Raw genomic sequence first — 11,033 nt, forward strand, 5'->3', positions numbered from 1 at the left:
CAGAGCCCAGTGGCTAACTGGTATACCCTGAAGCCAGCCCGCAGGTTAGAAATCATGGCAGTACCATTAATAGCTGAGCAGTGTGGTTGGCGACGTAGCTCTCTGAGTCTCAGTTTTCTGAGCTGAAGAATGAAAATAACATCCTCACCATAAAGGGATGTTCAAAGTAAGGGTTCAGTGAATTTGAAGAGAAATTGTTTAGAAGAACTCCTGATACATAGTAAGTGCTCAATAAACGTTAACCGTTATTTTCATTAACCACTTCTCTTTTTTTTTTTGAGACGGAATCTCGCTCTGTACCCAGGCTGGAGTGCAGTGACGTGATCTCAGCTCACTGCAACCTTGCCTCCTAGGTTCAAGTGATTCTCCTGCCTCAGCCTCCCGAGTATCTGGAACTACAGGTATGCACCACCACAAACCAGCTAATTTTTGTATTTTTAGTAGAGACAGGGTTTCGCCATGCTGGTCAGGCTGATCTCAAACTCCTGACCTCAGGTGATCCACCCCCCTCAGCCTCCCAAAGTGCTGGGATTACAGATGTGAGTCACTGCGCCCAGCCTCATTAAACTTTTTTTAAGGGGAGAAAACAAGCAGAGAGATATGAGGTCACCTGCCCAAGGTCTCATAGCTAGGGAGGGACAGAGCTGAGATTTGAAGCGAGGTCCAAGTCAGGCTAAAGACAGGAAGGGGGCTGGGGAAGGAGACCAGAGCCACTGCTCCCAGCACTTGGCAGGGGTCTGATTATCATCTGTGAGTCCTAAGAGCAGGGATCAGGCTCCCCTTGGGGCACACAACTATGGAGTGAGAGGGAAGGGGAAGCTGTATGGTTTCTCTGTGCCTCAGTTTCCTTCTCTGTAAAATGGAGCTAATTCTACCTTCCTGCTACCAAGATTAGAGACATTGCTTGGAAAAGGCTGTCTTTTTCTCTTCCCACACCTTCCACCCACTCTTGCTTGTGGGCAGAGGATGAGGCAGCTTGCCCAACCCTCCCGGAGGTGGACCCCAAAAAGGGCGGGACAAGGCAGCCAGGAGAGCTTCATTAAAGAGTGGAAAAGCAGAAGTGACAGGGATTCCCAAGCCCCAGCGATTCCCCCACTTCCTCTCCACCTGCCACGGCTGCCAGCGACCGCCTGCCTGAAACCACTGCCATTCAGACAGTATGCCGGGCCACCCAGGAGCAGCTGAGCACCTTGTCAAGACCGGGTAGGTCTGGGGACTTTGGACACTGAGGGCTACAGGTGAGAAAACAGTCAGCCAATGGGGGTAATGGATATGAACCCAAATCTTCAGCTCCGCCATTCCTTAGCTATGTGACCTTATGCAAATCCTCACCTCTCTGAGCCTCAGTTCCCCATCTGTGAAATGGAAGTAATAATGACATCTAGGAGACTGTTGCCAGAATTGAATGAGAAAACACATGCTTAGTACTTGGCACATGCTTGGCTCAGAGTAAGCACTCACTAAACAACAGCTAGTTTCCTTGCCATTTTCAATACCCCGTGCAGGAATTGTCATCCAATATGACTTAGGCCTGGCTTTCAATCCTTATAATTGTTTTTATTATCAGCTATTATTCCAAAAGCTACTGTGTTCCAAATATTAATTATATTGTAGAAGAGGGTGTTTAGTCCCAAACTCAAATGCCTTCGGGAGCTGGGAAGGGGATGCGCCCGTGGAAGGCCACCTGGGTGTGCAGACAGACCCGTTCATTGATCAGCAGGATGCAGTCTGCAGGGTTGCTCCCCTGTCGAAGGCGGGCAGTGGACACGCAGCTCCAGCTACCTTTTGAAAAGGTGGGAGCTCTAACCCAGATCTTCTCATCTCTCAAGAAAAGCTGGAAACCCAGATTTTAATGTGAAACTTCCTTATTTCCAAATGGGGGCAGCTTACACACACACATACAGACATACACACACACACACACACACACACACACACACACACACAATGGGCCACAATAAAGCACATCTGCATATGATTCAGCCTTTAGGGCTTCAAGGTTGTGACCTTCACTCCAGCCCCACAGGCCTCACTGCATCTCAGTTTCCCACTGTTCTGGTTCTCCCAACCCCCTATTTCCCGATGGTCAGAGCACAGGACCTTTGCACATGCTGTTCCTTCTGTCAGGGATGTCCAACTCCCTTCTTTACCCACAAACTGACACTTGTCCTTCCACCCCCAGCTGGAATGTCACCTCTTCCAGGGAGCCTTCCTGACTCCCTGGTAAAACTGGGTCACTCTCCATCTATCCCACCCCAGTCCAGGCCCAGGCATACTATGCTCAGAATTCTTTGTTAATGAACTTAAACTCTGATGGTCTATTTAAGTCTCCTCAATTAGACTGTGAACTCCTTTAGTGGGACCAGGATTTAATTCATCTTTGTGTCCACAGGGGTCAGCACAGAGCCTGGCACATAGGAGACTCGAGTGAAACATCTACATTGTTGACATAAGTATCGTCAGAGTAACAAGTGGTGCAGTTTTATAGGATCCTTCTTCTGTGCCAGACCCTGTGTAAAGTGCTTTACATGCATTATTTCATTTTATTGTCCCAGAAGCCCTGTGACAAAGGTTTCTGTATTAGTCAGGACTCACTGAGTTGCATGTGACAGATTGATCTTACACTGCCTATAGAAAAACAGACATTTCCTAGTGTGTGGCCCAGCATAGATTTCGGCTTCAGGCATGTCTGGATCCAGGTACTCCAGCAAGGCCACTGGAACTCTCTGTCTGTTTCCTAACACTGTTTTCCTTGTGTTGCCTTCATCCCAGGCCGACTCACACTACACGGTGGTCCCCAATGCTTGAGGCATCCTCCTACCAGCTTAGCTCTCAAGGCGACAAAGAGGAGGGTTTTTTTGTCATTGCAGCAAAGCCCTGAGGAAAGCTCTCTTGGTCCATCTTCAGTCAGGTGCAATCCCTGAACCAGTCACTGTGGCCAGGGGATCAGAGGTACTTGGATCAACTAGACCCAGTCACATGCTTATCCTTCAAGCTGATGGTGGTGGAGCAAGTCAGCGGCTTTGCCTGTAACCAACACAGTGATAGCCTCCCCATCACCCTCCCTGCCCTTTATAACCATATTCCCATATAACCTTTCTGCCTGCTCTCACTTAAGATAATGTGTGATCTGTAACCTGAAATGGGCCTCAGTGTTGCCCAGCACATATGTTATTGCCCTAGTTCATTTGTTCTCCCACTTTCCTGGGCAACCATTTTGTACTTTCTTCTTTCTCTTCAAGCATCCATCACCTCCTCCAGCATCTTACCTTCTCTGCTGACCTTGCTTCCTGCCAGCCTGAGCAAACAGAAGCAATCGGTTCATTCTACTCTTTCATGCTACTCTTAATGAATAGTTTTGGAGCACTCACAACGTGGCAGACACTATTGTAGGCACTTGGGACATATCAGTGTTCAAAAGGGACAAAGTCCCTGCTCTGGTGGAGTTGACTGTAGTGGTAGGTAATAGCTGATGTGATGCTTACCATGTGCCAGAAACAAAGTGACCCCAGGAGGTGCATACTTTTATTGCACCATTTTACAGGTGAGATGGCTGAGACACAGACAGGTTGTGATATGTACCCAAGGTCACATAGCTGGCAAGTAGTGGAGCAGGAATTTGAGCCCAGGCAGTCCAGAGGTTATGCCCTTAACGTTACTCTGTTCTGCGTATATCAGAGGATACTTCTCACAGGTGCACACACGTTGCCTGTTCATTCACCATCATCTGTACCTATTTCCTCTGCTTTCCCACCTGCTATTAAGGATGAACGACCCCTGCTCCATTCTAAGACCAGCCCCACCTTGCATGTTCTCAGTCTCAGCCTCTGCTGCCACCCCTACAGGTGTCACTCCAGGGAGTCTTCCCTTTGTCAATGTCTCCCCTCTCAATGAGATCTCCCACCTGTAAACATGCTATAGATTTCCTCACTTTACATGAATTCTCTTGGTCCAATTTCCCGTAGCTACCAGCCACTGCTTCATTTCTCTGCTGTTTTAGTGCAGAAATTACTGGAAAGAGTTGTCTATAACTGTGTTTCCTATTCTTTTCCTTCCCGTCTCTCCTGGACCCAGTCTAGCTGGGTTTTGGCCCAAAAAGCCACCGAACTGTCCCTGCCAAGGTCAACCTCTAAGTGGCTAAGAGGCATTGCTCAGTCCTCATCGTTCTTGACCTGGTGGCTGCATTTGACATACTTGATCACTCCCTTCTCCTTGAAACATTTTGTTTATTTGGCTTCCTAAGCCCCACATTGGTTTCTCAGTCTCCTTCGCTGGTTCCTCCTCATCTAAGAGCCCCTAGCCTTGGAGTGCCTTGAGGCGTGTCCTTGGATGTCTTTCCTCCCCAGTGACACACTCTCTTGAGGAATCTCATCGTGCACCATGGCTTTAGGTAGGGATATAAAGTTGGGAGACATCTATAAATCAATGACTCCCAACGTTGTAACTCCAGCCTGACCTCCCCTCTGAATTCCTGACTTCTATTTCCAACCACGTCGTCAAAAGCTCCACAGAATGGCTTGACTGAATCTCAAATTTAAGAGTTCTGAACTGAATTGCTCCTCTGTCCCCCTCCACTCAAACCCGTTTTGACCACAGAGTTCTCATCTCAGGAAATGACACCTCGGTGCTTCCAGTTGCTCAGACACAAAAATCTCCTCGTCATCCTTGACTCCCTTCTTTCTCTCATACCCCACAACCAATCAGCCTCTGCAAATCTTGTTGACTCTGCCAACAAAATGTGTTCAGAATCCAAGCTTTCCTTACTACTCCTCTGCCATTGCTCTTAACATAGTGCAAGCCCCATGAAGGTAGGGACTTCTGTTTTATTTCATTCCTGTTTCTCCAATGGTTAACACAAAGTCGTTGCTTGATAAATGCTTGTTGAATGAATAAATACAAGGATGATAGAATATAAAAGTCCCTCACAGGCCAACTAGTTCACCCTCCTCACCCCTAAATTATAGAGGAGACCCTGAAGTTCAGAAAGAATAGAAGGTCCAGAATTATACAGCAAGCCACCAAGACTATTAACTCAAGTGAAATTGTTTCTCTTCTTCTCTCTCCTCTTACTCATTCTCTCTCTTTCACCTGTGCTTCTCGCTCCATGACTCTTTCATTCTCTTGGACCAGTTTCCTTCACAAAACTGTAATGATGGACTCAAACAGGGCAGACTTGCATCCTCACATCCTCAGGTACTGCACGGGAGTTGGGCTCTTCCCTGAGAGTTCCAGCGAGAGTAATCCTGGGGAAGGCTCTGATTGGTTCAGCTTGTGTCACGTGGGTATACAGTGACTTACTCTGATGGGTCCACCTAGGTAACTACAAGGGTGGAGTCTGTTAGCAAAGCCTGGTGATGGGTTTGTGGGGCAGGGGCAGTGGACAGACACCCACCCACCCACCTCCTGATAGAGATGCCCTTCAATTTCCTTGTGTGCAGGTGGAGGTCCTGGCACTTGGGGTTCTGGAAGGCCCTTGCCCCACTGCAGGCTGCCTGGGATGCCTTCTCCCAGCCTGTTCCAGCCAACTGTGGCCAGCTGCTGACCCAGCTCCTCCTGTGTGCCTCCCTGGCTGCTGCTGCTGCAGCTCTGGTTTATCACTGGCTGGCATCCTTGCTGCTTTATCCTCCTGGACCTTCAGCCATGGTGGCTGCTGTCTGTGGCCTCCTGGTCTTCCTGAGCCTGGGCCTGGTGCCCCCAGTCCGCTGCCTGTTTGCACTCAGCATGCCCACCCTGGGTACAGAGCAGGGCCGCCGGCTGCTCCTGTCCTACAGCACTGCCACCCTGGCCATTGCTGTGGTGCCCAACGTCCTGGCCAATGTGGGTGCGGCCGGGCAGGTGCTGAGGTGTGTCACCGAGGGCTCCCTGGAGAGTCTGCTCAATACCACTCACCAGCTGCATGCAGCATCCAGGGCTCTGGGCCCCACAGGCCAGGCAGGCAGCCGGGGCCTGGCATTTGAGGCCAAGGACAATGGCTCTGCCTTCTACCTTCACATGCTCAGGGTCACTCAGCAGGTCCTGGAGGATTTCTCTGGCCTGGAGTCCCTGGTCCGGGCAGCAGTGCTAGGGACCCAGCGAGTGGTCACAGGGCTGTTTATGCTGGGTCTCCTGGTGGAGTCGGCATGGTACCTCCATTGCTACCTGACAGACCTGCGGTTTGACAATATCTACGCCACACAACAGCTGACCCAGCGGTTGGCACAGGCCCAGGCTACACACCTCGTGGCCCCTCCACCCACCTGGTTGCTCCAGGTGGCTCAGCTGAGGCTGTCACAGGAGGAGCTGTTGAGTTGTCTTCTAAGGCTGGGGCTGCTTGCCCTGCTCCTGGTGGCCACGGCTGTGGCGGTGGCCACAGACCATGTAGCCTTCCTCCTGGCACAGGCGACCGTGGACTGGGCTCAGAAGTTGCCAACTGTGCCCATCACGCTCACGGTCAAGTATGATGTAAGTGTGATGATGGGAAAAGGGAAGGGAGTCATTGTTTTGAGGGCAGGGGGAGGGTCTGTTAAACCCTTGACTTGTGATTAAATTTGACTTGCCTCCAAGAAATAGCCCTTGAATCAGCCATGGAGCACCACACCATGGGCAGAGGGACTCATCGGATACCCACAACAGCCCTAAGAAGTGGTTTCTATTTTCACTTCCTATTGCAGTTGAGGATGCTGAAACCCAGACACCTTAAAATAACTTGCGTCCAAGGTCACCCTTCACAAGTGGCAGCATGTCCTAGCCTCATTTTCCTCATTTGTACAAATTGAATCAATCCTCCTAATCCTATGAGGCTATTGTGTCTTACAATGTGGTATTATCTTAAAGTACCTAGTAAGCTTCATGGCACATAAGAGATTATTTAATAAAGAGTGGCTGTTATTAATAGCTCACCTCTGTCTATGTCGGACTGGAGGAGGACTTTGGAATGGCCTTGATCAGGAGGCATCCAACTGTAGGCTTCAGGACAAATCCAATGGCTTTTTCGTTTTGTAAATAAAGCTTTTTTAGAACACAGCCATGCCATTTGTCAATATATTGTCTGTGGCTGCCCTACAAAGGCAAAGTTGAGTAATTGCAACAGAGACTGTATGGCCTGCAAAGCCTGAAATATTTGCTATTTTAATAGTGATATAGAAAATATTTACTATCGACTTATAATCAGATATATTACTCTCAGATCAAGAGTTGTGTTTTTCGATCCTTTCTTTTGCCACAGATCTTTTTATTTTTAATTTTTAGTAGTGAGGTCTCACACAAAAGTCCATTGCATAAAATATATCAAAGTGTCAAACTTTGAGCTAATAATATCTTATATTTATCAAGTACTTATTACATATTAAGAAAGTGTTTTTCAAACTGCACAAAATCAATCAATTTAAGGAGTCATAGGCAGTTTTTTTAATGAAATGGAATCAACTAGAAAATTATAAGATTACATCTTAGGCAATAAGGGAGTGTATGGTTTTGTGAATATTTTCTTCAATTATAATACAATCTCTGCTTTGAAGGTACTGTAAAATGCATTTCTTTTCTTTCCTTTTTTGAGACAGAGTTTCACTCTGTTGCCCAGGCCAGAATGCAGTGGTGGAGTGGTGCAATCACAGCTCACTGTAACCTTGACCTCCTGGCTCAAACAAGCCTCCCGCTTCACCTACCTCTGCCTTCCAAGTAGCTGAGACTACAGGCACGCACCACCACCACCCAGTTAATTTTTAATGTATTTTTTTTAGGGATGGTGTTTCACTGTGTGGCCCAGGCTGGTCTCAGACTCCTGGGCTCAAGCATTCCTCTCACCTCAGCCTCCCAAAGTGTTGGGATTACAGGCATAAGCCACCATACCTGGCCTGTAAAATGCATTTCTTACCATAGGTCACAGTAAAGAAATGTGTCAGGCAATGTTCTAAGTATGTTCCCTGATTTGCTCTTTTTTGCCAAATCTCAGATAGTCATGAATTGCAAGTCACACCATTACTTTATCTATCCTTAGGGCGGAAAATGCTACCAATTCAACCTAGACACAATGCTTTCTTATCATTTAGAATTTTAATTGTATTTGTATAAAATAGTTCACTTATTATTTAACATAGGTTTATTTTGTCATATCTTTCTCGTGTATACATAAAAAGAAAAATAGGGGGCTGGGCATGGTGGCTCATGCCTATAATCCCAGCACTTTGGCAGGCCGAGGTGGATGGATCACCTACAGTCAGGAGTTCAAGACCAGCCAGGCCAACAACATGGTGAAACCCCATCTCTACTGAAAATACAAAAATTAGCCAGGGGTGGTGATGTGTGCCTGTAATCCCAGCTACTCAGGAGGCTGAGGTGAGAGAATCACTTGAACCTGGGAGGCAAAGTTTGCAGTAAATTGAGACTGCTCCACTGCACTCCAACTTGAGCCGGCGAGACTCCAAAAAAAAAAAAGATGAAGAAGAAAGGAAGAAAGAGAAGAAAGAAAGGAAGAAAGAGAGAGAAGAAAGAAAGAAAGGAAAGAAAGAAAGAAGAAAGAAGAAAGAAGAAAAAAAGAAAGAAAGAAAGAAAAGAAAGAAAGAAAGAGAAAGAGAGAGAGAGGGAGGGAGAGAGGAAGGAAAGAAGGGAAGGAGGGAGGGAGGGAGGGAGGGGAAGTGATCTGATGGTTTTCCTAAAACATTCAATCTGATTTTTTTGAATGACTCTGGCCGAGGAGTCAGTCTCTGAGGCTTTTCCTCCAGTATCATTCTCTGTGCCTTCCAGAGCCCTGGTGATGCCCCACCATTGTTTCCAGCATTTTCTTGCAAGCTGCGGGCCCTCACTCTGCAAGTTTTGAGGCTGGCACTCTCTGATCCTCTGGGAAAACATAAATTGTCCAGGCCCACTCATTGCTTTCACATTATTTCAGCTTTTCTGAAAGCTTTGGGAGTTTCTCCTACATTCATTTGAATCATTTGGGGTGTGGCAAGCTATCCTTCTGCACCTGAGTTAGTGCAGAATCCAACCCAGGTTGGTTCCAAAGTTCAAATGGTGAACTTCTTTCTTCCCTGCCTCTCTAGATACCATTCTTCCTCACCTGGACGTACCTATGGAAACTGCAGGGCCCAATGCTTATAAGCAGGACACAGGGACCCACCTTGGCTGAGACTGACCCGTGGGTTGGCAGCATGTAACCCATGTGTGGCTTTGGGCTTCCCATCTTTTTTTTTTTTTTTTTTGAGACAGAGTCTTGCTGTGTTGCCCAGTCTGGAGTGCAGTGGTGTGATCTCACTGCACCCTCTGCTCTCAGGCTCAAGCTATTCTCATGCCTCAGCCTCCTGAGAAGCTGGGATTACAGGCACGTGCCCCCACACCCAGCTAATTTTTTATATTTTTAGTAGAGACAGGATTTCACCATGATAGCCAAGCTGGTCTCGAACTCCTGACTTCAAGTGATCCACCCGCCTCGGCCTCCCAACATGCTGGGATTACAGGCGTGAGCCACCGCACCTGGCCACTTCCCATCTTTTAAGTTAGGCTTCTCCTGGGCTCGACCCATAGAATTGTGTACATTGGATGGAATAGGACATCTAAAGTATTCACCAAGGACTCAGCAAGGAGCAAACATCCACAGGCAATTTGTTTTCTCTAAAATAATCTGCTCAAAGATACTAATGATAGTAACATTTGTATGGTGATTTTTATTTGGCAAAAGAATCTGTTTCAGACTCCTAGTCTCATTGGGTCCTCCTCAAACCCTGGCAAACGGGTTATTTCTGTACCCATTTTGCAGATGAAGGCAGGGAAAGCTGGACAAGCCTCTTCTAGAGGTGGGGAGTGGCCAGAGGGGCCCTCAGTTGACGCTGCCTTTTTCTCCTTTCCCAAGGTGGCATACACTGTCCTGGGCTTCGTCCCTTTCCTCTTCAACCAGCTGGCCCCGGAGAGCCCCTTCCTTTCGGTCCACAGTTCCTACCAATGGGAGCTCCGCCTCATCTCCACGCGCTGCCCACTGCTACCCGCCCGACGTCCCCGCGCAGCCGCCCCGCTGGCCGCGGGGGCCCTGCAGCTCCTGGCGGGCTCCACGGTGCTCCTGGAGGCCTACGCCCGCCGCCTGCGGCACACCATCGCCGCTTCCTTCTTCACAGCCCAGGAGGCCAGGAGGGTCCGCCACCTGCACGCCCGGCTCCAGCGAAGGCACGACAAGCACCAAGGCCAGCAGCTGCCCCTGGGGGCTCCTTCCTGCGCCCCACACCCAGACCTGCCTGCAAGCCTCCGGCATGGATAGACTGCAGGCCGGATGCCTTGAAGAACCGAGAGCAATGAGGGAGAGGGGAAAGAGCTTTGGAGTTACGGAGACCTGAGTTGTAACCTTGGTCCTGTGCCACCTCCCTGTGTGACCTTAGGTAGGTCACTTCACCTCTCTGAGCCTCAGTTTCTACATCTGCATAACGACGGCATATTTACCATTGATGTGACCTACTTCCCACGCAGGGATGTGGTCAGGATGGAAGGAAATACTGGGCATGATAGGCCTGGATAACCGGTAAAGAACCATGCAAAGGCAAAGGCAAGGAGTGCAGAGACAGCTCATGGTTCCTCCAGGCCAGTTGGCAATCAGGCTCATCTCATCTGCACCAACTGCTCTACCTGTTAGATGGAGACTTTGCATCAAGAATTTCTTGAAATGCTCCTGGAACTTATTTATATGCCTCGAAATCCTCTGAACTCATTTATAGTAACCCATAGTTTTAATTTTATAAATAAACGTATTTATTAAATCTTAGATTATGTTATTCCTCTGCCTCAAATTCCTTCAGGGCCTTTCCATTGCCAGAATTAGATTGCCAAATTAAAATATAGGACACTCAGTTCAACTTGAATTTCCTAAAACATGAATTTCAGATAAACAACAAATATTTGTTTAATTAAAAACTTAAATGAAATTTAACAGAGTTTAACTGAGCAAAGAACGTAGCCCCCGGAGGCAGAATAGGTTCAGAGCAACTCTGGGGGGTGCAACATGGTCAGATAATATTTATGGACAGAAAAAGGAAAGAGATGTACAGAAAACACACATGAGGTACAGAAACAGCTGG

General features: G+C 48.0%; 1 protein-coding gene across 1 annotated transcript; it reads left to right on the forward strand.

Moving 5' to 3' along the window:
- Positions 1 to 1,159: 1,159 nt before the first annotated feature.
- OCSTAMP (osteoclast stimulatory transmembrane protein) lies at positions 1,160 to 10,477 on the forward strand. The gene is given in 5 exon segments (XM_032142730.2): positions 1,160 to 1,203; positions 5,439 to 6,441; positions 9,824 to 10,178; positions 10,181 to 10,242; positions 10,244 to 10,477. Coding segments are annotated over 5 exon segments (1,698 nt in total).
- The last annotated feature ends 556 nt before the right edge of the window (positions 10,478 to 11,033 follow it).

This window comes from Hylobates moloch, unplaced genomic scaffold (genome assembly GCF_009828535.3).
Source record: "Hylobates moloch isolate HMO894 unplaced genomic scaffold, HMol_V3 SCAFFOLD_21, whole genome shotgun sequence".
In the NCBI taxonomy this organism is placed as follows: domain Eukaryota; kingdom Metazoa; phylum Chordata; class Mammalia; order Primates; family Hylobatidae; genus Hylobates; species Hylobates moloch.